This window comes from Myxine glutinosa, chromosome 2, assembly GCF_964187855.1.
Source record: "Myxine glutinosa chromosome 2, kmMyxGlut1.1, whole genome shotgun sequence".
Lineage (NCBI taxonomy): Eukaryota > Metazoa > Chordata > Myxini > Myxiniformes > Myxinidae > Myxine > Myxine glutinosa.
Window position 1 is genome coordinate 194,187,148 of NC_136262.1, and position 26,973 is coordinate 194,214,120.

General features: G+C 42.1%; 2 protein-coding genes across 4 annotated transcripts in view; one reads left to right on the forward strand and one right to left on the reverse strand.

Annotated features, from left to right (window-relative positions):
* Window positions 1-18,141, reverse strand: part of EIF3A (eukaryotic translation initiation factor 3 subunit A) — a 180,961-nt gene extending 162,820 nt beyond the window's left edge. For both annotated transcript variants that reach the window (XM_068106527.2, XM_068106526.2), the window contains exons 1-5: window positions 17,741-18,141; window positions 14,043-14,233; window positions 9,410-9,546; window positions 8,999-9,162; window positions 3,024-3,223 (exon numbers count right to left, since the gene is read on the reverse strand). In XM_068106527.2, the coding sequence (XP_067962628.1) occupies window positions 3,024-3,223; window positions 8,999-9,162; window positions 9,410-9,546; window positions 14,043-14,233; window positions 17,741-17,789 (741 nt within the window). In that variant the 5' untranslated portion in view covers window positions 17,790-18,141. The remainder of the gene's footprint in view (window positions 1-3,023; window positions 3,224-8,998; window positions 9,163-9,409; window positions 9,547-14,042; window positions 14,234-17,740) is intronic.
* The window catches only part of DENND10 (DENN domain containing 10), an 80,365-nt gene continuing 71,447 nt past the window's right edge, over window positions 18,056-26,973 (forward strand). The window contains exon 1 of one of the 2 annotated variants that reach the window (XM_078772139.1): window positions 18,056-18,164. In XM_078772139.1, coding sequence (XP_078628265.1) covers window positions 18,095-18,164 — 70 coding nt within the window. In that variant the 5' untranslated portion in view covers window positions 18,056-18,094. Of the gene's footprint in view, window positions 18,165-18,797; window positions 18,934-26,973 lie in introns of those variants that run through there. The other variant, XM_068106535.2, reaches the window with a different exon arrangement.

Genomic DNA, 26,973 nt, shown 5'->3' on the forward strand with positions numbered 1-26,973 from the left:
ATTGAAGCCCCGCCCGTAGGCTGGGTACCGCTGCTAGTAGTACATAATTAAGAGACACTCAGGTTCCAATAGTACATAATTAATGGACAGATTCAGGCTGTGTGGACAGACAAAGAAAGAAATAAAAAGACCCAAATTAAATATCCCCTCCTTTGATGAAGGCAATGACAGACTAACTAGAACGGTACTCGGTACGGCGTATAGATCCACTAGACTGAACACGATGTTTTGCATCCCACTGATGGGCCGGATCCCAATCCGGATATTGGCCAAAATCAAATCAATTCATCCTTGTCACACCCAACCTGTCCTTCATGTTTAATCCGAATCTGTCCACAAAATTGAGATATCCCGCTCACAGAAATACAAACAAAAAAAAGAGAAAACAACCTCCATCGACCTTCGGAAGCAATTAATTATTAACCGAGGAGGCAATTGGCTGAGGGTAAGAATCACTTTGCAACAGCTCTGCTTGTTTCACTGCTTGCCTTTTGGATATTCATTTGTTGCTTAGATTTGGTGATTATAATGAATGTTAATATGAATTAACAAAACATGCTTTATTACCTCCGCCACCGAAGGTGGACAGAGGTTATGTTTTCATCCCTCTCTGTTTATCTGTCCATGATTAGAATATCTCAAAAAGTTGTGGACCGATTCGGATGAAGTTTGGTAGAGAGGTTGGGTGTGTGACAAGGACGAAATGGTTAGATTTTTTTGGAAGATCCGGATCCAGATACCAGAACTTTTCAAGTGATTCTTCAGCATTGAGAGATGGGGCCAAAAACTATATATAGCACGATATCTCAAAGTTAGAGGGATTTGTACGAAACCTGGTGGACAGGTTGGGTATGTAACAAGGACAAACTTATTTAATTTTGGTGAAGATCTGGATACGATATTTTTTTTCCAGCGTTTCTTCACCATTGAGAGATGGAGCCCAAAAAACGATTTACAGTGCATTCAGAAAGTATTCAGACCCCTTCACTTTTTTCACATTTTGTTATATTGCAGCCTTATGCTGAAATCGTTCAAATTCTTTTTTTTCCCTCATCAATCTACACGCAATAAATACCCCATAATGACAAAGAGAAAACTGGATTTTAGAAAGTTTTGCAAATTTATTAAAAATAAAAAACTGAAATATCACATTGACATAAGTATTCATACCCTTTGCTATGACACTTAAAAGTTAGCTCAGGTCCCTCCCATATCTCTTGATCATTTTTGAGATGTTTCTACACCTTGATTGGAGTCCACCTGTGGTAAATTCAGTTGATTGGGCATGATTTGGAAAGGCACACACCTGTCTATATAAGGTCTCAAAGCTGACAATGCATATCAGAGCAAAAACCAAGCCATGCGGTCGAAGGAACTGCCTGCAGAGCTCAGAGACAGGATTGTGTCGAGGCACAGATTTGGGGAAGCCTACAAAAAAAAAAAAAATCTCTGCTGCATTGAAGGTTCCCAAGAGCACAGTGGCCGCCATAATTCTTAAATGGAAGTTTGGAACAACCAGGACTCTTCCTCGAGCTGGCCGTCCAGCCAAACTGAGCAATCGGGGGAGAAGGGCCTTGGTAAGAGAGATGACCAAGAACCCGATGGTCACTGGCTGAGCTCCAGAGATCCTGTGTGGAGATGGGATTAACTTCCAGAAGGACAACCATCACTGCAACATTCCACCAATCTGGGCTATATGGAAGAGTGGCCAGACGGAAGCCAAACAGTTCAATCTTGGGTGCATCAGACCACAGAATCCTGTTTCTCACAGTCTGAGAGTCGTTTAAGTGCTTTTTTGCAAGCTCCAAGTGGGCTTCATGTGTCTTTCACCGAGGAGAGGCTTCCGTCTGGCCACTCTGCCATAAAGCCTAGATCGGTGAAGTGTTGCAGTGATGGTTGTCCTTCTGGAAGTTTCTCCGATCTCCACACAGGATCTCTGGAGCTCAGCCAGAGTGACCATCGGGTTCTTGGTCACCTCTCTTACCAAGGCCCTTCTCTCCCGATTGCTGTTAGGCCGGGCGGCCAGCTCTCGGAAGAGTCCTGGTTGTTCTAAACTTCTTCCAGTTAAGAATTATGGAGGCAACTGTGCTCTTAGGAACCTTTAATGCAGCAGAGATTTTTTTGTAGGCTTCTCCAGATCTGTGCCTCGACCCAATCCTGTCTCTCAGCTCTGCAGGCAGTTCCTTTGACCTCATGGCTTGGTTTTTGCTCTGATATGCATCGTCAGCTGTGAGACCTTACATAGACAGTTGTGTGACTTTCCAAATCATGTCCAATCAATTGAATTTACCACAGGTGGACTCCAATCAAGGTGTAGAAATATCTCAAAAATGATCAAGAGAAATTGGAGGCACCTGAGCTAAATTTCAAGTGTCATAGCAAAGGGACATTTGTCTTTGTTATGTTATGTCAATGTGTTATGTGTCCATAATTATATGTTAATGACAAATTAATTATGTCCATAATAGTTATGTCAATGTGATATTTCAGTTTTTTTTTTTAAATAAATTTGCAAAACTTTCTAAAATCCTGTTTTCCCTTTGTCATTCTAGGGTATTGAGTGCAGATTGATGATGGAAAAAAATGAATTTGAACGATTTCAGCAGAAGGCTGCAACATAACAAAATGTGAAAAAAGTGAGGGTGTCTAAATACTTTCTGAATGCACTGTGTCGCATGATGTTTCAAAAATATGTGGCCGATTTGTGATAAAACTTAGAAAAGTTGGTGAGGTGAAAAGGACAAACCGATAACTAATCATAAAACATTCCATATCAATGCAGCCGTTTGAAAAACACCTAACAGCAACAGTAATGATCAAATGCTATTCTGTGAATGAACCAACACCTTGATAAGGTGATTAAGTCATGACTCTCACTCGCGACAGTGGGAATGACTATTTAAATACGTTCAAAAGGTAAAAGCTTATACAGCCCTTGTACACCTCCGCTGCCCTACTATATCCACTCAGTGGTTCGAAGAGCAATGTCGGGAAAAAAGGGAAATGTTGTGTGTGCTGCATGCCTGCCAAAGCTCCATGAGGATGGCGCTGTCCAACTGCACCAAGCGAGTTTCAAGATGCATTGCTTGACTGTCAGGATTGCTCAGATTGACAGCCGTGCTCTGGTTATGGTGACGCTGGATTTGAGTCAAGTGCATCCGCAGGTTGTCGCACAGTTTGCGGAACTCTGCCTTCCGCGTGTACTGCAAGCAGAACTTGAAAGCTGCATGGGAAATGGGGGGGCACATTGTCTCAGTATCTGGCACTGAAAATTGAAGGCACAATTGATAGCCACACACAGAGTGGGAATGTCAAGGTGCAATTTGATGCTTTTGTGCTAAACAGCTGCATGGCAAGGCATTGCAATATATCGAGAGCATATGACCATATAGAGCCTGACCAAGGTATTTGTCTCGGTGACCCCTTTCACACAAACCACTGAATGCGACCGCCTTAATGATCAAAAATGCATTTTTATAATACAGTACTAGAATACAAGGCCTGTCGACGGCTGGACGCGTACACGCAAGCACACAATGACAGAGCTCCTTTCATATATTAGATATGCATTTTATACATAAAATCAACAAGAGAAAGAATTGCTTTGCAATACAAGTCCCCAACCAGTGATATTTTCGAAGTCCAAAAAGGGCATAACTGAAAAATTGACGAAACACCCTGGAACTCAAACTTGTTCTGTAATTATCATAGTAAAGCCATGTACCAAGTTTCAATTGAAAATGCTAAGAGCAAATGCGAAGGGGGGGGGAGGGAAAGTCTTAAAAACCACAGGTGGGATGGATGGATGGACAAATGGTAAAACCTATAGCCCCCTCCTGTCTGGAAAGGTACAAATAATCATACTTCATTGCTGTGCAAATCTGCATGCACACAGATTTGTAGCAGAAGCTGCATGATAACAGATTTTTATTTCCCAATCGCCTTAAAAATTAACTATTTTCATTGCAGTATATCTAGGTGTGGACGCACACCTCAAATGAGTGCACACGTAATAGAATCAATATTCATGGTAAAGATAAAGTTATGATTATATGAGACAAAAACCTTGTCATCAAATTAAACAGCTTTATTGAACTATGGTGAAAAATCAGCCGACATACCAGTCGAGCCTGTTGGGTTTGCAGCTCATGGTCAGGCGTTTGCCTAAATACATGACCAAGGACACGTCAAGCCTGTGGTCTGAGGTACCAGGCAAGGCCCGAGACAAATGCGCCAAATTTTACCTTTAAACACAAATTGTTTTGCTGCAGTTACGTATCACACAAAATCTGTACAAAGTAAATGTAGATGCTGGAAGCAGAATTGCAACACATTAAATAATGCTTATGGAGTTTTGTGACTGCAGGTGAAGCGGAGAGAGATGGGATAGGAAAAGGAGAGACACGAGAGACAAACACCATCCTTTTATTTATATAAAAGAAACATGATGGCATACTTGTCTCAAGTATCAAGAGGAGGTAGAGGAAAGAAACAATGAATTTATTTCATCGGAGTTGATAAGAATAAATTTTATACAATGGGAAATGAGCTGTGGTGCACATTTCAAGTGATACTCCTTCGTCGAGCAAAAAAAAAAAAAAAAAAAAAAAAAAAAAAAAAAAAAAGAGGACGAAATCTACGTTTTAGATATGTAATGCCATCAAGGTAACTTTTGGAAGGACACAAAATTACTCACGATCAAAAGCATTGCTGCTCAGGCAAACCAAACAGAGTTGTAAAAGGTAAGTAAATGTAATAACAAGAAAAAAAAATCTGAAAGAGCAAAGCCCGAAGGCATCCGCTTTGCATGCGGACTTCTTCCGTATGCCAAACTTGACAAAAACAGCGAAAGATTTTTACAAAATATTGACAGAATACAGGTTGATGAATTGGGTCATATTGTTTCACTGATATTGATATGACTGACTGATACTTTATGCAACCTTGACCTTTGGATTTATTTATTTAAAAAAAAAAATGGGAAAAAAAAAAATTCAAAAAAAAATCGGCTTCTAACTTTTGATTGGTGTACCCATTCAGTGACCAAATATACAAACTCCTGAATTTACAAGTCCGCCAAATGGAAATTGATGACTGACCTTGACCACTGACTGACAGAACACAGTTGATGAATTGGGTCATATTGATATGACTGACATTTTTATTTTACGCAACCTTGACCTTTGGATCAAAAACAAACAAATCAACACCGATAGTCCAACAACGGCATAGCCAGGCCTGTTTGATACTTCAGTTGAAGAAATTAGTATGACCTGGGTGGTAGTACCAGTTAGCAAATAATGCAGGTATTAAATTAATTATTTTTGACTTCCGGCATGGACAGCAATTTCGTGAATGACTTGAGTACAACAACAAGCATTTTAAGGCCATTTTCCCTGCGAGAGCGGGGGTTAGCCTTGCGGTCCCCATGACAATCTTCTCCATTTTGCCCTATTTTCTGCATCTCCCCTTGTTAACCCCCTTGCTCGCATTTCTTCTTCGACCATCTTTAGCCAAGTCTTTCCCGGTCTTCGCCATCCTCTACTTCCTTCTACATTCATTTCGATCACTCTTCTCAACCAGTCACTTTCATCCTACCTCAAAACATGACCAAACCATCTCAAACTGTTTCTCTTAACAGCATCCATCACAGGCTCTATTCCGATCATCTTTCGCAATTCATCATTTGTCTTCCTCTCTCTCTCAACGATACTCCAAACATCCACCGAACCATTCGCATTTCCACCCTTTCCAGCCTTCGTTGCTGCTCTACGTTCATTACCCATGTATCGCTCCCATAAATCATAAAACCTCTCACACATGCAGCATACACCTTTCCCTTCAGCTTCAACAACATTCCTCTCCCCGTCAGCACGCCACTCAGTTCCCGAAACTTCTTCCATGCACATCTCACTCGAGCAACTGTTGGGAGTCTGCATTTGGTTAATGTTCACTTTCTTCCTTATCCTCCTCTCCAACACCCTTTCCAATACCTTCATTCCATGCTCCAATAACTATCGCTCGATACGAGCCACAGTCCAGAGGGTCACCTTTCCCCTTGTATAGAGGGACGGGGGTACTCAGTTCCCAATCCACTGGAATGCGGCCTTCTTTCACCACCAGATTACAGATCTGTCATTCTCTTCACACCCCAATTTCCCGCTGCCTTCAACATATCTCCCACAACTCCCGTCGGCCCTCCAGCTTTTCGACTCTTCATTGCTTTTATCGCTTCCTCAACTTCTTTCTCGGTTATCTTCTCTGCTGGTCCGAAAACTGGGTTACTCTCTATGTTGCCATCCCATTCATTCTCTGCATTCAACAGTATTTCCATATATCCCTTCCATCTTTCTTCAATTCCATCTGGGTCCACAACGATTTGTCCCACTTCATCCTTCAAGCAACTCACCCCCATCACATCGCACCTCTCTTTCGCTATCTGCTTTGCAATCCTGAACACGGCTCTCTAACCCTCTTCCAAATCCAAGCGTTCTCCGAACATTTTCCTACATGCCTCCTGCACCTTTGCTACCTCTTTCTTTGCAGCCTTCTTGGCTGCCTTATAACTTTCATGCTCTGCCTTTTCTGCCGCCATACCTTTCGCTGTCTGCCACTCCTTGAACTTCTTTCTCTTCTCGTCAATCTTCTTTCCAACTTCATCATCCCACCACCATGTTTCCGAGTTGCTCGGTGGTCCTTTTGTCCATCCACATACCTCACCAACGGCTCCCAACAGACGATCTTTCATTGACATCCAACCACTTTCAAGCTCAACCACATCATCCTCCACCATACTCAGCCTCTCTTTTAATGCCTCCCTCACCGTCACCTCTTTCATCCTCCACACCTTCATTCTCGGTTGGTACTTCACCCGCCAAGCTCTCCTCGCACCTTTCACCCTTATGTCGCAGACAACCAAGTGGTGCTGTGAAACAGCCTCCTCCCCCGGGATCATCTTTGTGTCCCGGAGGTGCCCCATATCTCGCCTACGCACCAGCAGGTATTCAACGGTTGTCGTCGACCCACCTGACGTGTATGTAACAAGCTTATTATCCTCTTTCTGGAACTGAGTATTACAAATCAACTCCATCAGCAAACTCCAAAATCCTTTCACCTTCTCCATTTCTCACACCATATCCATAACCCCCATGAACTCCCTCAAAACCGTCCATACTCCTTCCCACATGTCCATTTATGTATCCTCCTACCACAACAACTTCCTCATCTTTCACGTTTTCCATCAGCTTCTCTATTGCACACCAGAACTTGTCCTTCTCTTCATCGCTCCGACCAACCTGCGGAGCATACCCCGAGATGACGTTCAGCAAGAGCTTTCCAATCGTCATTCCCACCATCATCAACCTTTCACTCACTCTCATCACACTGTCTACAAACTCCTCAGAAAACAGGACACCAACACCATTCACACCTTCTGGGCACCCTTGCCACACAAACTTGTATTTCTGTCCCTGCCTACCCTTCACCATTCTCACACCACTTCCCTTCCATCTCGTCTCCTGCACACAACATATGTCCACTCTTCTTCTGACCAATACTTCACCACTTCTCCTGATCTTATTGTCATTGTCCCTACATTCCATGTCCCAAACCTCAGAAACCGATCTCCACGTCGGGCATCAGACGTTTCGGGAGTGATTTCCACCCTTGCTTCGATCGGTTTCCCCACGTTGAGTTTTGACGAGAGGGAGCGGGGTCTCCCACACGGTACTTCGGGCTGTACCCTTTCCATGTGTAGTTGTAATTGTCATGGTTCTCTTTTTGAGGCAATGTTTTTATGGCCGGATGCCCTTCCTGATGCCAACTCTTTTAGTCGCCTCTTACGACACGCAGGGATACGGTGTACCTATTCTGAACCGGGGTACACACCGGGCACCGACCAGGTTAAACAAACAAAATAAACGAGTAAAAAAAACAAAAAACTATGAACCAATAAATTCCACATTCCTGTGTCACCTTCAGTCCAACATCAGGCGTTGACAAGCAAGTTCTCTATATTTTCATTCCAAGCAGCATCATTCATCATTCCAATCATAAATTAATACCATCGTGTTAATATATCAAAATATAGTGTTAAATAATGATTGCATTGAGATATCAAACCAGTGAACCATCATCATCTGTTCACTTCCTGATTCAGAAGCAAGATCCATGTCAATCACATTTCAAAATCATAATTGTATTGAGGAATTTCTGAAACCGACCTACCTTACATCACTTGCTGGGACCCCAACACTTTCCACATAAGGTTATTGCATTTCCTTTTAGTAAAATATGCAACTGTACTGGTTACTAAATGCGTCCCCATCACGTGACCAGAACCTCAGCTCTGATTGGTGTATGTTTGTGGGGGGGGGGGGGGGGGTACGGACAACCAAACGCTGTTTTAAGCGGCATTGCCATACAGCTATGCTGTAAAAACAATCGGCTGATAACTTTTGATTGGTGAAAAACAATTCGGTGAACCAATATGCAAATTGTTAAAATTTCAGGTCAATTGGATGGAAATTGATGATTGTGAGGCAACATTGACCTTTGACCAAATGATTAATTTGTCTTCTCCATATTGTCATAATCAAGCTTTGTTAAAAATTTGATGCCAAAACTCAAATGGTAAAATAAAATTTATGGCCGACAGACAGACAATCGTGATTACAAAGCCTGTCTCTTGCTGCGTAAGAGACGGGGTAATTACCCTTCCGATTGTTGTAAGCTTACCGTTTTAACAAGCATTGTGCCCATGTGTCCAAAACAAAAAGGGATCAGACAAAACTTTTGATTCCAAAAGTCCCAAAAAGTGCGTCAAGTGGCAGGCAATTTGCTGCCCGATCCTGAATTGGAGACCTGCTCAAAATAATGCGATTCATTTTGAAATACTATCTACCTCTTCGTTATTCCAACTGTCCAAATATGGGGGAGGAATACGATTGCATTTGCAAACAAGAATACAGCAACTACCACTCAAGAGGTACTGGCTAACCTAGCTGGGCGATGTCATGGTACAGACGTTCAACACGAGAGTTGTTGCGCAGAAGGTCCAGGCACTGCCGGTACGATTCCCACAAGAACTTCACCCAGGGGGTGAGCATCAGGCGATCCGTTCGGTCCTGTGTGTCTTCGCCACTCACCGCACTTAGAAGCACGCTGCCAAGGCAACACCACATCAAAAAGTTACAAAAGCTACAACTGAGAGCAATCATTTAACTACAATGGGGTCATCATATTTTATGTTTTTTGCAAAAGAATGCAAGACATTTCAGTGTAAACAAAATTCAAAACCGAGTGAATTTTAAATACTGGTGCCAGCTGTGACAAAAACCCCTTTTATGAGGCAAATTAAAAATTTATAGCGTGTCGGTGTGGATGTGTGTGGTGTCATGTGTGGCTTGACCTTTCTGGTGTCTGAATTTGATCCAGATCTTCAATATCAAGAACTTTCTGCTGAGATTCTTCCTTGGCGATCTCAGTTTTATCCTCAGCCATTTTCAAGTAAATTCGAACAACATCCTCTAGAGACTTTATGTTAACCTTCAAACAACAGACCAAACTTCCCATTAGAACTAGTTTCTGCACAAAATAAAAAAAATTCAGGTGCAAACTGTTGTAAAACCACAGCTGTCGTGCAAACAAAACTCACTATGGAAAAAAATAACAACACAGGAAAAGTGGAGTACAGAGTCTCCAGGAGAGTTCAAATGAGTAAAATCATTAAAAATCTAGAATGGTACTGGGCAATTCCACGACGTTACGGAGTGACACTTCGAGTCATTTTTGTGAACTTTGATTGCTCTAGCATCATGATAAAGCCATTAGTACCTACTCTCTATATATCATATTGTAAAGGAAGAGTTGCACTTTACAGAGATATTAATGGAGTTCCTGTAAGTTGGACCATTGACAAGTAATTAACATTCAAAAACTGTGTTACGGAGTGACACTGTCTTTTGTCATTTATTAAACAATAACAACATTTATTGAAAACTCTGCTCTCACAATAGTTATAAAATTGTAATGAAATCATGGGAAGATACACTAATAGTTGTGCCTTCAGTACAGGGGTTTCAAAATTCCAGACATGACCTAATTACTCTGAAATAATTACAATAGTCCCGTTACGGAGTGACGAAAAATCCCGTTACGGAGTGACGAGTCAATTTTGAGATTTCTCCGAAAGCAACAAATCATTTCTAGATTACGCCAGACTTTCATTCTGAACCCAGCTGACTTGTGCTGGCGTTTCAACATCTAACAATTTAGACAAATAATAAAAATAAAAATCTGAACTGAGAAAATATACAATAAACATGTAAAAAAAGTCAAGAAATAGACTAAAGAAATTGAGAACAATTTACGAGTGGATGACCAGAAACAAAACAAAGTTTGGAATTAATCAGTTGGCCACATCACAAAACTTCACATGACTGCCCTGCAAAAGGTTCCCTTTCCCAAAGGACATTCAGCAAATACATAATGATTGCGATGGTCGAGGGATGGCTGAAGAAGGAATCTGACGACTTGGATGGAATCAATCCAGGATTTATCTTCCACCTCTGGGAATGTATATGCCAAGTCAGATAGGCCCGCTTTTTGCAAAAATGATACTTCCAAACAACCATCATCTACTATCTGAGTCACCTGGCCAACAAACAACGTCTTAGATTTTTTTGTGACATACTGCACAGTCACAAAGTCACCAGGGTGCACTTGGGGTTGACTGTCTGACCTGGGGCGCTCAGCAGGTGCTGGACTAGCAGTATTTTGACATTCCAAGGATGATACATGGCACTCGGGGTGAAGACTCACCAATTCAAATTGTTCCGCTGTTGAGTACATAGAGGCGCTCACAACATATTTCCTCGAAGGTTTCACACAATGTGTTTGGTGCGTTTTCGGAAGCGACGTCACTAACTGCCAGCGCTCGTCCAATTGCGACTGGCACTTCTCAATGTCTCCTGCTGCGATGAATAAAACTTCGATCTTTTTGCACTGTGCCGCTGCTATGCGGAAGAAGGATTCTGCATCAGATACAGGATCCCCAGCCAGATTTGCCAACCAAACTCTCCCCTTTACCTCACCTCCTATCCCATCAACAGCACCCTTACGGTGAGATGTGGCAAAGAAATTCCAGGATAATTGAATCTTTAACAATTCCTGAAGGAACTCACCTTTTTCAGGCTGAGTTATCAATTGTTTGACAGAATGAGTCACTCTAACGTTACGGAGTGACAAGTTTTCTTTTTAATTTATTTTCTGTAGATTAAAAAACAAAAAAAATTTATACTGTACAATGATTGGGTGGTCTTAATGACCCTGGATTTATTTGGTTTGTCATCCACCAGTTAAAGAGAAAAGTAACCAAATGTCAAATTTTCGTTATGGAGTGACACCTGACTCCTAATTTGAGTTTTAATTTTAAAGCATAGAAGGACAACTCATATTTTTTCAATTGGTTTTGAAATAATCTTCATACAGGTAGCTTCTGATGGATAGCATTTATTGAATTCATACCAATGAATTGAGAGAATGAATGAATTAATAGTTCTTTGCATTATCGAGAGCCAATTTTACTGCGCTTTTCAGTAGAATGACTTCATTAATTGCAATGAGTGATGTAAGCCAACAGCGCAAGCTAACTCGGTGATCTTGATATTATCTGAAAGTACATGTTTTCAGCTTTCATTTGGTACATACTGTTACGTGGTCCTCCCGGTAACTACCTGGTCTTGGTGACCCCCGGACCGTGGGAGGACCCCGCCAGAAAGATATCTGATTTATACGCTTTCGTAGCGCAATCAATATGAAAGACACAATAATTCAAGTCAATAAGAAACCCCACACCAAGGATCCGGATTACTTAATAATATATTCTCCATCCATCATCAGCAATCAACAATCCATCAACAATCTTACTAAGATGGCCATCTCAAAAATTTCCCCCCTTTCCCCACTCACGACCCCTCAATGGTCACTGTCCCTCACAATGTCTTTGGGCCCCTCCAGACCAAGGTGAAGGTCGACTTCTCCGCACACGGGCGGTTGAACGAACCCCTGGCTGACGTGTTCCAAACGTGCACGTCGCGTACCGGAAACAGCTGCTGCAGCGCACACCTCCTTACAAAGCAAAGCGGGCAAAGCAAAGCGCGGCTTGCAAAGCACGCGTGGCCCAAGGTGCGACCCGTACGCGTCCTTGTAGACGTTGAGGCGAACTGTGCCGGACGCTTGGTTCCGTTCACGAACCCACGGCAACTTGATGTGTAATCGGTAATTACCCCGCGCAGGTAACTCCTTTCGCCAGACGGGCTTTCAAACGCAGCGTCCCCCACGCTGCTCAATATCGACACCGCTCGCGTCAGAGCTCGGCGAGGAAGAAGAAGATCGCCGCTTCTCCCGGACCTCGTGTCTTTTTCTTCTTCCGGTTCACTATCCTGTTTCCGGTCTCCTGTTATCCGGAGCCTCTCTAACCCTTTAACCACAACAACCTTTAATAGAATAAACATTAATAAGCAATGACATGAATAGTAACTCCTCTAAATCCGGGATCCGTAACACATACCATGAACTTTTTCAGTCAAATTTAAAATTTGACCTCTGCGGACCATTTCTCGTGGAATTGCCCTACTCGGGAGAGTGCATCCCGACACCAGGCTGAACAGTTTACGTTTTGTATCCCACTGATCGGTCGGATCTGGATTCGGATCTGAACCAAAATCGAATCGGCTTATTCTTGTCGCCTGACCAACTCATCCACACAGTTTTGTCACAAGTCGTCCACAACTTTCTGAAATATCGTTTTTGGCCCGACTTCTCAATGGTGAAGAATCACTTGAAAATTAAATAATTCTCAGATCCAGATCTTCACCAAAATCGAATCGATTCGTCAAAGTCACACACCAAACATGTCTACAGTGTTTAGTCCGTATCCATCCATAACTTTGAGATATTGTGCTATCAATTTTGACCCATCTCTCAATGGTGACAAATCAATTTTAAAAATATCGAATCCAGATCCGGATCTTCACCGTAATACAATTATTAGTCCCCTACCGGTGTACACCGGAGGGGACTGTAGGTTTGCACTCCGTCCCTTCGTCTGTCAGTCCGTCACGCAAAGAACAGCTTTCCGGACTTTTTTTGTAAACTCTTAATGCTAATGATTTCAAGCTTGGCACATGGTTTCCTCATGATAAGTTACAGATCAAGTTCGAACTTCACGACGTTTCGATCATTTTTGACAAAGTTATGGCACTTTGAACTTTGGTAATTTCCCCATCAGTTTTCCGGACTGTAATTTGGAGTGCGGTAAGTCAAAGCTGTTGATATTCCTCGTTTTAACTCCAATTTACATTCTGTTTCCACTTTTAGTGAGAAGTAGGGGTCTGTGCAACCATTCATGAACTTTATTTGGTGCAAATCGGATAATTTTTAGCCGAGTTACCTCAGACCGTGAGTTGGTAATTATATAATTCACACATAGTTGAATACGTGCAGGCCGGTCCACGGAGCGACCTTGCGGGCTTATTTTAACTCCGATTTACATTCTTTTTCCACTTTTAGTGAGAAGTAGGGGTCTGTGCAACCATTCATTAACTTTATTTGGTGCAAATCAGATAATTTTTAGCCGAGTTACCTCAGACCGTGAGTTGGTAATTATATAATTCACACATAGTTGAATACATGCAGGCTGCTCCATGGAGCGACCTTGCGGGCTTATCAACGAAGCGAAGCGTGACACATGTGTCTCAGCTTACCTCAGATCAAGTTTGAAAACCAGCATCAACCATGCATAAATTTGCATATTCGATCATTTTTGACAAAGTTATGGCACTTTGAACTTTGGTAGGGGACATGTATTGCAGCGCAATACTCAGAATGCTCGTTTCATCTGTATCACTTACCCAACCTCTCCACCACATGTCATCCGAATCTGTCCACAAGTTTTTAAGACATATTGTTCTCAAACAAAAATACACAGGGGTGAAAACATTACCTATCCATTTTCTGTGGCAGAGGTATTAAAAACCCACCTGTTGGCAAATGTTCTTGTACTGATAAAGTCCCTCCTTTGCCAGGTGACTCTTGCGCAGTTCGACACACAATTGTAGGTACTTTTCCATGATTGGCTCGTGGATCTTTTGCCATGTTCGATGCTTCTTACTTTTGATGACATCGTAAAGAACATCCAATGCAGGTTGTCTTTTTCCAACCTCAAGGAATTCTGAGAAAACAAAGTGCGTGATAAGAACGACAAGTTCACAATGGGGCCAAGCAGGCAAGTATTACAGCAGGTCATGAGAAAATAATTTCATCAGGAAGAGCAACATGGGTACTTGGACATTTTTAAAACAAATACCAATTCCACAACAACCTTTTAGGGGTGGCCAAAAAGACAGATGGTGGCAGGCAAGCAAAATTTGTTCCAGGATGCCGGCGATAACTCGCCTACTCATGGTGAAATACACATTGGGATCGCTAACCTCAACCAACTAACATTAGCAAATGAGAGAGTGAAACTAATATTTGTCATTAAAATCCTGTTAAGAAAACATGCATATTCATTATTAAAACAAAACAAAGCATAAAACTAGAATGGCACTCAGAGTGCATAGGCCTCTATACCCCATGGGGAGTTGATGATGTATGCCAATTTTCACATTTTTCTTTTCTTTGAGTGTTTTAGGAGAAAAAGATGGCAATTTTTCAAATGACGCTGCCATACCATGTGACCTATGATGTCAGTCAGCAATAATATATGCTCCATGGAGAGTCCCTATGTTTAAAGTTTTGCATCAACCGGACAAGCGGTTGCAGAGAAAATCATTTTTAAATAAAAAAAAATATATAGATGCGAGCACACAAGGACGCATTGCAATCATCTCACATCCTCTTCGGGGTCAGCCAAATAAGGTACGGAGGCAATAGACCTTGGATACGAACACCAAACTTGAATAGCGACAAGACATTGGACGTGATCAAGGGGCCCTCCGGGACACATTCATTCATTCATTCGCATTGGACGTACTGAGAATATTTGGAAATCAAGTATTATGGGAAATAAACCTCCACTTGCATTATGTAAATGATCAAAAGTAGATCTATAGTCTGACAAGATGGTGCAGAGTTAGCGCACCCACCATTGTATATCCATGGCTGGGTTCCATTCCCGATCCGACGACTGTCGGGTTGGTGCTTCACAGGCAAGGTTATGAATAAGAAGCCATGCCGTCCATGCGATGGACGTTGAACTGGGTGTCTCGTTTCCTACTATTAGTCGGTGGATGCTATATATCGCACGCTGTCTTTCACGAAGAGTCTGAGTTATCGCCGGCACCCTGAACAAATTACAAATTTCTGTCCAAAGACATGGCCAGCTAGTTCGTGAGACGCTTGGGACAAAAACGTTCATAGCACAACTCCAAAAGAGGGTGGGAATATTTTGGCCGGTAGAGTTGTAATAGTCATAGTAAATAGTAGTTAGTAGCAGTGGTAGTGATACAATATTTATTTAAAACTAGAGCTTCCAGGGAAGCAGAACTCAACTGAACTGACTGGACACCTGTAAAGTAGGTCAGTTGTCTGTACTAGATTTGACAAATGAAAAGCCAACAACCTACCTTGTGTGGTAAGGGTTAAACATTCTAAGTTTGATCACAATCTGTTAATATTTGTGGACGCCAGAGTGTTAACGTCGTTTTCATGACCAAAAACAAAATGGTCGCCTAAGTCCGCCATTTTTCAACGGATCGGGCTGAAATGTAATACCACCCTGGCCCTTGGGGTAAGGATGCTGCACGTCAAGTTTGATCAGAATCGGTTGATATTTGTGGACGCTGGAGTGTTAACGTCGAAAAGTTAACGGACGACGACGACGACGACGACGACGACTACGACGACGACGACTTCAGTATGTGATGAACTCAGCTGGACGGTAGTCCAGTTGAGTAAATAATTAAATTAAATAAAGAGAAAAAATGAAGCCTTTTATTCTTGCATTGGTTGAAAGAGCTCAAACATGAGAGGTTGTGTATTTCTTAACAGGAAAGAAAAATATTTCTTGGAAGTGATCGAGGGAGCGGTTTGTTGCCTATACACCACCTGGGTTTAGTATTTATTAATTTTTTTAACAGATGGGGAAAAAAAATAATATATCCCAGAGGTTTGGATTAATGGCAACTTTTACTCAACGTTCTCTGCTGTTTAGAGAAAGGCTTGGGCCAAGCTTGGCCTGGTCAACACACGTGTACAGACGTACAGACACACACACACACGTGTACAGACACACACACACACGTGTACAGACACACACACACACACACACACGTGTACAGACACACACACACACACACACACACACGTGTACAGACACACACACACACACGTGTACAGACACACACACACACACACACACACACACACACACACACACACACACACACACACACACACACACACACACACGTGTACAGACACACACACACACACACACACACACACACACACACACACACACACACACACACACACACACACACACACACACGTGTACAGACGTACAGACACACACGTGTACAGACACACACACACACGTGTACAGACACACACACACACACGTGTACAGACACACACACACACGTGTACAGACACACACACATGTACAGACACACACGTGTACAGACACACACACACATGTACAGACACACACACACATGCACAGACACACACGCGTGTACAGACACACACGCGTGTACAGACACACACGCGTGTACAGACACACACGCGTGTACAGACACACACACGTGTACAGACACACACGCGTGTAGACACACACGCGTGTACAGACACACACGCGTGTACAGACACACACACGTGTACAGACACACACGTGTACAGACACACACACACACGTGTAGACACACACACACACGTGTACAGACACACACACACACGTGTACAGACACACACACACACACACGTGTACAGACACACACACACACACGTGTACAGACACACACACACACACACACGTGTACAGACACACACACACACACGTGTACAGACACACACACACACGTGTACAGACACACACACACACACACGTGTACAGACACACACACGTGTACAGACACACACGCGTGTACACACACACACACGTGTACAGACACACACACACACACACACACACACACACACACACACACACACACACACACACGTAAATATGTACAGATTTTGAAGGAAAATAAATAAACGTTTAAGTTCAGAAGTAAAATACAATGTGCAATCCTAATAATACCGGATCATGCTTTAGCGAAACTTCAATGCTCACGAGGGAAGGAGGAAAATTGTGAGCGCTGAATCAATTAATCAAGTGCACATTGACATTACTCGACATTTAATTAAATGACAGAAGAGATCAAAACGAAAACAAATCCGTTGGAAGAATTTAACTAAACTGCGCAACATTTCACCACGGGCCAATTCCCACCCCGCTAGGCCGCCGTCGGCCTCAATTAGCGTTCTTCTTCACCCCGTACCTGCTGCCTACCTGTATCCCGAAGAGAAGAAACCGCTCAACAAACCCGTACAACGGAAATGCGAACACAAGGACATTATTTTGGGACATGTGCAACGTCCACAGCTCGACGATCGAATGTCGCACGAGGCAAGAAACGATACACATCGAGCCACGCTATCGACGTACATGCAACATACATACATAACATACCATTCGCTCGTTTGAGGGCGTTCTCTGGGCGCTGGAAATACACCGGCATGGCGTACCTCGAGCCGATTCCGGCAAACCGCGAAGATGCGAGAGGAAAATAAAGAGCTGTGGGAAGGACGGACGGAGAAAGGGAGGAGAACAACAAGATGGCGAATTGAGCACACGTGGGCTGTCTCTGGCCCCGATCGGAGTCGCTTTTAATTTTTCTTTCTCCGATCCGTGTCCGCCTAATCGCCTCGCATTTGGAAAAGAGTCGAAATACGAGGAGCGATTTTATTTTACTTTACTCATTTTTTTCCACCCGAAGGGGAGACAGAACACGTGTCTATGCCGTAACGATCGCGATTTCCCAACATGCGCTTCCTCAGGCAACCTAGCAGTAGCATCCGCCATTCTGTAATGAAGATAGACATCTTAATCTTACGTATGTGTCGCTTTATCTCGACTTTATAATGCTTCATCCGCGGTGTTTTATTTTTATTACCTCATATAATGCTCCGATTAAGTCGTGGTACTTTAACTGCAGGTATGCGCTCAATTTAGATTTTACCGTAATTAAATTATTCTCATGTTGTTGTTTTTATTTGTCTCTCTTTCACTTGAGCGAAGAGATATACCGTATATTTAACTTGATGTTTCTGTTAGTATACTGCTTTGAAATGCTATGGCTTTAATTATACGATATTTTTAGTTTGAGCCCTTGATATTATTTGCTTCGTTTGTTGTTGTTGTTGTTGTTGTTGTTGTTTGTGTATTCTTTTTACCTGTACCTACTTTATTTCCCAGTTTTAATTATTAATACAAATAAAGCCTGTGTTTAATTTTTATTGTTAACTTCGTCGCGTTTTTACTCTGAGCAGATTCATATATTTTGGATTCATAATTATTTGTAGGATTCGCTTCATACTTTGTTCTTTTCTATTTTATCAGTTTAATTATTTCTAAGAATAGAGCGTATACTTAATTTATTCAGTGCAAAATTACATTTATTACTGTAATTTATGAATTGCACAAAGAAGAAAAAGATTGCAGCTGATGTCAGAGATGAAAAAGGTATTAGGAAACGCAGAAGAAGAAGAAGAATATAGGAAATGAAGAAGAAGAAAATTTCAAGTGAGGAAGAAGAATGCGGAAGAGCACACTGTAAGCAATGGCGGCGAGCGGTCAGCATTTGTTATCAGCCGGGCTAATCGGTGAGCCTGCCCTGTGGTCAGATCTCTCTCATTTGTCGAGAGTGAAGAACTTTTTCTAATTATTCTTTAATTACTTTTTTCCATTTGCTTTTTAAAAAGGAATCCAATATGTGAAGGCTGATGCAATTTTTAAGCTTTACTGATATTAATTTTGTTAGAATCCATGTGTTTAAATGTCAGAACGCACAGATTTTACAGGCTTTTCTCAGATCTACCAGAATTCAGATAAACCACTGTAGTTTGCCCAGTGCTTTACAATCCTCGCGGGATCATTATATGCCATAGCATAGGTGTGTTCAGTACCCAAGTTTCTTGTTGCCAAGTCGCCTAAGCACTCGAGCGTACACTCCATTCGAACCTATTGATAAGGAACGGCGGGCTTGGCAAGCGCTAGCTAACTGCTTGGTAACTGAACATCCATTTGCTGAAGAAAAGGAAAATGTTTTTTGCAACTACTTATGTTATTTGTGCAAGATTACCCATTAGTCAGGTTCACTATGTCAATAAATTATATTTCGTTCAAAATCATGGTAGATTAGCAAACCTATACATTTTTGGAAAGGTTATAGCATAAGGAAACTAAAAATCAATGTTTACATTTGGAGAGATACCTGTATGGTGGCCATTTTGGATTTTCAAAATGGCCACTGTAAAATACATATTTTGTTCTATTTCTGCCTCTAATTACCCTAAAAACTTTTTAAAATATACTAAACCTATATTTTCAGGGACAAGGAATCCAATGAAAGTATCAAATTAGTGCTATGGGGAATGGTAAGACACGAATCAAAGGTTTTGAATTGCAAAATACTGTCTTTATATTCGCGATAAGTTGCATAATCAAATACATGTTATCATTTTGTACAGGCAGTTAATAACATCAAAATGTGTCACAATAATTCATATCACCAAACATACACAGGCAGTCAGCAAAATCATAGATACACATGCAGTCAGTATAACTTCACATCTACACAGGCAGTCAATGACAAAATATACACAGGCAGTCAATGGCATCAAACATACACGATTACAGAATATGCCATTTAGAGTTCGTCATCACTGTCCTGTGTGTCGTATCCGACAATATAGTCCGCATCGTTTTCACAGTCCGTTCCACACAAGCAAAGGTCGGTCAAATTGATTGGCAAATCGAATTGGTCGAATGGTCGATCGAATCGAATTCGATGAATCGAATCGAATCGAATCGATCGAATTGATCGAATGGTCGATCGAAGCGATTGGTCGAATCGAATTGGTCGGAATTGGCAAATGTAAACATTGATTTTCAGATTTTCCATGTAATAACGTTTCCAAAAATGTATAGGTTTGCTTATCTACCATGATTTTGAACGAAAAAACATAGTGAACCTGACTCGGAAGACAAATGATGAATTGTGAAAGATGATGGAAATAGAGCCTGTGATGGATGCTGTGAAGAGAAATAGGTTGAGATGGTTTGGTCATGTGTTGAGGAAGGATGACAGTGACTGGTTGAGAAGAGTGATGGAAATGAATGTAGAAGGAAGTGGAGGACGGGGAAGACCGAGAAAGACTTGGCTAAAGGTGGTGGAAGAAGAAATGCGGTCAAGGGGGTTAACAAGGGGAGATGTAGAAAATATGGCAAAATGGAGAAGATTGTCATGGGGCCCGCAAGGCTAACCCCCGCTCTAGCAGGGAAAATGGCCTTAAAATGCCTGTTGTTGTTGTTGTTGTTGTTGAGGTTTCCAAACAAACGTTGGCTTCCCATTAACCATGGCTATTCAACAAAGGCGTACCCTTGCCAAACATGGTGACCTGACACAGAACTTAAATTATGAAGCCAGCGTTTTCACATTCAACCACAATCACTTAGGCATGCCAACGGTCTCAGCTCTATAGCCTCCTGAAGCCTCAGCATTCAAGATTGACAGAAAATCTCCGCATCACTTTGAGAGCTTCTTATACCGTTCAAAGCAGATCCAGCCAACTTTATTAGTTCTTGGTGATGAAAGGTGGCTATATTACTGGGATCCTGAAACCAAATTGAGCACAGGTGATCACCACCACCCAATAAACCTTGCACCTACCAACACAAGCAACATCGCCTCCATTTTCTGGGATGCAAAGTGAATCCGGCCGATTGTAGTTTTGTGAAGGATATAGTGAATCGCAGGGGAATGTTACACCAGCCTCATGTAAAAATAAAAAGATTGTCGGAGCCCATGAACGAAAAACAGGCTTGGTGTTTGACTAACGACTGAAGTCTTAGGGTTTTGAGTTTGAGCCCGTGTTATGCTGTTGAAATAACACCAAGTGGGTTTACTCAGCCCATCATCGTTCCGAGGTCATCAAAATGAGTACCAACTTACTGGCTGATAAGTCATTCAATTATCCTGCTTCAAAGTGGTGACCTGTCCAGGACTGTGCTCCTTAGACAATGAAACTGCCATGGCAGCTCTTATGCGCCTCACTGCTTGAAAGGAATGTTTGTTTTTTATGAAGGTAAAACACCGAGGGATAATCACAAAAGGCATCCTCATCCTTCACCAAAACACGTGTGCACACAGCCAGTGATCGACAGGCCACCATCCCACGAGTAGGCCTGTAGGATGTTAGATTATCCTCAATACAGCCTGGATTTAGGTTCATGACTGTTACATTTTGACATGTGAAGTCACATCTGTGTGGATGCCAATGAATGACTGAAGAAACAATGTGAAAACTGATTTTTTACTCACAGACAGCCTGAAGGATAAATGGAATAAGTGCACGAAAGTTGTTTCCAATGAAGAAAAGAAAAAAAAAGTTAGCATTATGAACGATGATTGAACACTGCTAATAAACGCAACAGAACACTGCCTATTAAACAACAACAAAATTTCCAACTCACCTTTTTCTCCTGGTTTTTCAGCCTCTCCTGAAGCTCCCTTTTCTCTTTCTCAAGTTGCTCCACTTGCTTAGCCATTATGAAATCGGGATCGAGCTCATCAAGGTTCTAGAAATGAAAAAAAATTAATCCAATCAGCTTCTTCTCATCACTTACCCAACTCATTCACCAAGTTTTGTCATGACATCCACAAGTTTTTTAGAAATATCATTCTACATATTGTTTTTGGCCCTATCACCCAATGGTGAAGAATAACTTAAAATAAAAAAATTAAAACTCCAGTATCCAGATTTGAATCTTCACCAAAATTGAATCAATTCTTCCTCGTCACACACCGTAGCTGTCCACCAAGTTTCATCCTATTCAGTCTACAACTTTTTGAGCTATCCTGTTCACAGACAAACAGAAAAACAGACAAACAAAACAGACCAGGGTGAAAAACATAACCTCCATCCACCTTCGGTGGCAGAGGTAACTAGAATGTCACTGGGTAGAGAGAATACCTCCACAAGGCTGAACAGTTTACGTTTTGGATCCCACCAATAGGCCAGATTCTTATTCGGATCTTAACCAAAATCGAATTGATTCTTCCTCGCCACACATACAGCCTGACCACCAGGTTTTGAAAGAAGTAGTCCATAACTTTTTGAAATATCATGCAATATATCGTTTTTGGCCTTCTCTCAATGGTGAATAAACACTTAAAAATTCTCAGATCCAGATCCGGATCTTCACCAAAATCGAACAATTTCGTTCCACCAAATTAAGCCAGAATCCTTAGACAACTTTATGAGATATCCTGTTCCCAGACAGACAAATGGACAGACAGACGTACGGGTAAAAACATAAAATCCATCCACTTTCAGTGGTGGAAGTAACTAGAACAAAGTCAATGGCACGCCATCGCAAATTGCCACGCTTCCCACCACAAAGTTGAAAGACGGCAAAAGGTTCCACCATCTAAAATCCTCAATTTTCATCCGATTGACTTGAAATTTGAATAGGATTAACATATCAGTTAACTGAATTCAACCACCCACTATTTTTGAGATCAGCATAGGCAAAAAGGTTAACGTAGGCCAAAGGAATCGATTCCGGAAAGTATGTTAGTTGGTTGGTTTGTTACTTGCCGGAATAGATTTGCCGGAATAGATTTTGGGTGGTGAGGGGGCTTGAAGCCAGATTTTAATCTTACAGCCGCCATGTTGGTGATCGCCGTCACTGCGATGCGAAGCGAAAGACGCCTCAGAGCTGTCACATTCACAATCGCTATGTCATATGTACTCCTGATACGTGTTTCCTTCATTGTAAAAACTACAAAGTCAACAGTTAAAAGGATTTTGAGCCGATAGGTGTTACGGCCTTGGCAAGATCGATGGAGACAGCGATCTGTTAGCTTATACACCGCCCAAATAACTATGTTGAATTCTCTCATGTAGAGATTAAACCCACATCGTTTGAACTTTGGTCGAGGTCATTATTTACTTTTAATGATGTTTATATACGAATCAAAAAGAAGATAATTGGTTTTGGGTCGTCCTTTCCGCATATCTCTTGGGATTGTGAGTTGGAGAGACGACCGTGATGGCGGGGAGTGGGTTGGCATTCTCTCAAGCAGGGATTCAACCCATGTCCTTATGTATTATTATTTTGATCCAAAATGGCCGATTAAAAAAGTACATTCCGCCAGTCCTTGGTCTGTGACCGATTTTTCATTTGTTTGTCTGTCTGTGAACAAGATATCTCAAAAAGTTGTGGTCGGATTCGGACAAACTTTGGCAGAGAGGTAATGTATGTTACAAGAACGAAATGATTAGATTTTGGTGAAGATCCGGATTGGGATCTGGCTAATAGAATTTCTAAAGTGAGTCTTCACTATTGGGTGATTGGGCTAAAACCGATGTGCAGCAGAATATCTCAAAAGGTTGTGGACGGATTTGGACGAAACCTGGTAGAGAGGTTGTGTGTGTGACAAAGACTAATCGATTAGATTTTGGTGAAAATCTGAATATGGATTCGGATACGAGGATTATTTAATCTATAAGTGATTCTTCACCATTGAGTGATCGGGCTAAAACCAATACATAACATGATATTTAAAAAAGTTACGCATGGCTTATGACTAAACTTGGTGGATGAGTTGGTAAGGTGACAAGAACAAGCTGATTAGATTTTGGTTCATGTCTGAATCCAGATCCGTCCTATCAGTGGGATACAAAACAAACTGTTCAGCCTGGCGGAGGTAGGCGCGCTACCGAGTGCCATTCTAGTTCTTTCAGCTTCTCCCATTTTTACTTGGGTTTACCACAATTGTGGTTGATCACCCTTCTCCATCCGCCAATCACCCATTCCTCTTCTGATCCCACAACTGCTAACTCTCTCGCTGCCGCATCCTCCCATCTGGTGTTTGGCCTTCTTCTTCTTCTACCTTGCAGGCCCATCTCCATCACTCACCTCACCACATACTCTCTTTTTCTCCTCTTCAGATGACCAAACCGATTCAACCCCTTCTCGGCTACTTTCATAATCAATAAGCAATGACTTGCACTTACTATGCCAGTCAAAGGGATCTCGTGGATTAACTTGTTCAGGTAGTAACACAGAAAGAACATAGCGTTGTGGAAATGACTCCGAGGGGGTAACATTGCTTAGTATAATTCAGTTATTTCCTTAATGAATGTCTTAGAGTAAGGGTGATGTAATTAATTGTGATATTAGATATTCATCACTTATACACAACCGGTCAAAAGATTTAGAACACCTCAATTTTTCCAGTTTTTATTGAAATTTACGCAGTTTAATGTCTCAATCTACTCTGAAATTAAGCATAGAACAAATAAACAATTGGAGATAAAAAAGAAATCATAGAATCATTTTGTTTAACAAAATTTAATTTAATTTTTTGACTCAGCAAAGTAGCCACCTTTTGCAGATATAACCGCCGAACACACTCGTGGCATTCTTTCTACAATGGAAATCAAATATTGTTCGGGAAGTTCTTCCCAACACTGTTGCAGAAGTTCCCACAAATGCGTTGCACTTGTAGGTTGCTTTGCTTTCACCCTTCTGTCCAGTTCATCCCAAACCAGATCGATGGGGTTTAAGTCTGGAGACTGTGCTGGCCATTCCATGATTTGAAGTCTACCGTCTTGTTCTTTTCCTCGAAGGTAGTTTTGACACAGCCTGGAGGTGTGTTTAGGGTCATTATCTTGCTGCAGGATGAACCCCTGACCAACTAGGTGTATACCAGAGGCTATTGCATGGTGCTGCAAAATGCTGTGGTAGCCATTTTGGTTCAGGGTGCCAGTCACTCTGTGCAAGTCGCTGACTCTGGATCCAGCAACAGAGCCCCACACCATCACGCTTCCTCCATGTTTGACAGTTGGTGTCACACACAGAGGAACCATCCTTTCGCCTACTCGACGGCATGCAAAAACCCTGCGTGATGAAGCAAAGATTTCAAATTTTGATTCATCAGTCCATAAGACCTTCTTCCAGTCTTCAGTCGTCCACTGGTGGTGCTTCATGGCCCAGGCAAGCCTCTTTTTCTTATTTTTCTGGCTTTCTTATTGCCACTCGACCTGTCAAACCTGCAGCTCGAAGTCTTCTCTTCACAGTTGAAGCTGAGACTTGCTTACTTCGACCAGTGTTAACCTGTTTTTGAAGCTGTTGCCCTGTGAGCCGCCTATCACGCAAGCTGTTGACTCTCAGAAACTTGTCTTCTGATTCTGTTGTGGCTTTGGGTCTGCCAGACCTCTTCCTGTCAGAGTTTCCTGCAGTTTCCAATATACTACTTCCTGCAGTGCAATATTGTCCAAATAATGCTTCAGAGGGTGTAATAACAGTCTGTTCCAATACTGCTTTTATACAGACAGGGGGTTGTAATCAAGTAATCAGCAGAGGTTGGGACACCTGTAGGAATTGTTTGCATCAACTTTCAAGGCTTAATTTACTTACATTGCTGCAGAACAGCTGTAAGTTGTTAACCCATTACTTGTTCCCTGAAGGCCTTTTTTTTTTACAATATAACTGTGCAATTTACATTCTTTTCCAGTTTTTGCAAACCTAAACTTTTTTTTTAACCTCAAGCAGTTTACTGCTTACCTTTGTACCATTTCAGGTTATTCACTGGACATTAAACTGCGTAAATTTCAATAAAAACTGGAAAAATTGAGGTGTTCTAAAACTTTTGACCGGTAGTGTATGTCTAGACAGATGACGTCAAACCTTCCTCATGTTGGTGTGGGAAAAAGGGTCGTCCCTTTGAACCTTTTATTTAATGCTCTGCCCTTTGGAATTTGTCCTTAAATGTCCCTTTCAGTGTCTGTGAGTAGGCTATTGGCCTTACGTTTAGGTGGAAAAGTGGTGCCTCAGACGGCTCAAGGAGAGGGGAAGGTTGTAGGTTGGGTGACAAGTGGGTGACATGTGGTGACAAGTGGTGACATGGGTGACAGGTGACAAGATGGGTGGTCATTCACCCATCAAACGGACCTCTGAGGTGATGATCAAACGGACCAATGATGAGTGAAAGAGTGTGGCACTGGACGTCACAGCATGAGGTGGGGGCCAGAGACTTTAAAATAAAGTGCAGGGGGGGAGGGGTGTTGGAATTGATGTGTTTCCCAAACCCAAACTGGAAAAGGCTGCACCATGCTTGCCAGGCTGTGCCGATTGGCTACACACCCACCCAGCCACGCCTGTCCCTTTTCCATCGCGCCAAGGGAGTGCTGACCAGGCTTCTGAGACCATGCCACGGGTCCACCTCCCTTCATCTGTACCAGCTGTGCCACGCTGGCCCAGCTTGGGTATTTACTGTCTTGCCACCTCTATGTTGTCTGTCTGACGTGGTATGTGTGTGGGCCCAGATAAGGCTTAGCTAATTAAAGAGTCTTCCTATTGTTCATTGGTTTTATGGGCACGTATACTCTAGCTGAGTAAAGGGTTGAATCATTTATTTATTTTTTGTCATTGCTTCCTTCTGTGTCCTTCCCCATGACTGTTATCATTGTTATTAAATATACCTGGTCTCAGGGTGAATTCAGGCTGTTGTCATTCGGTGACTAAAGAAGGCCTGTTGAGGGATAAATTGGCATTGGAAACAAACGCCCACACCCAGACAGTGCCACACCTCTCAGGCCCGTTTGGCCTAATTAGATATTAGGCAGTGGTGC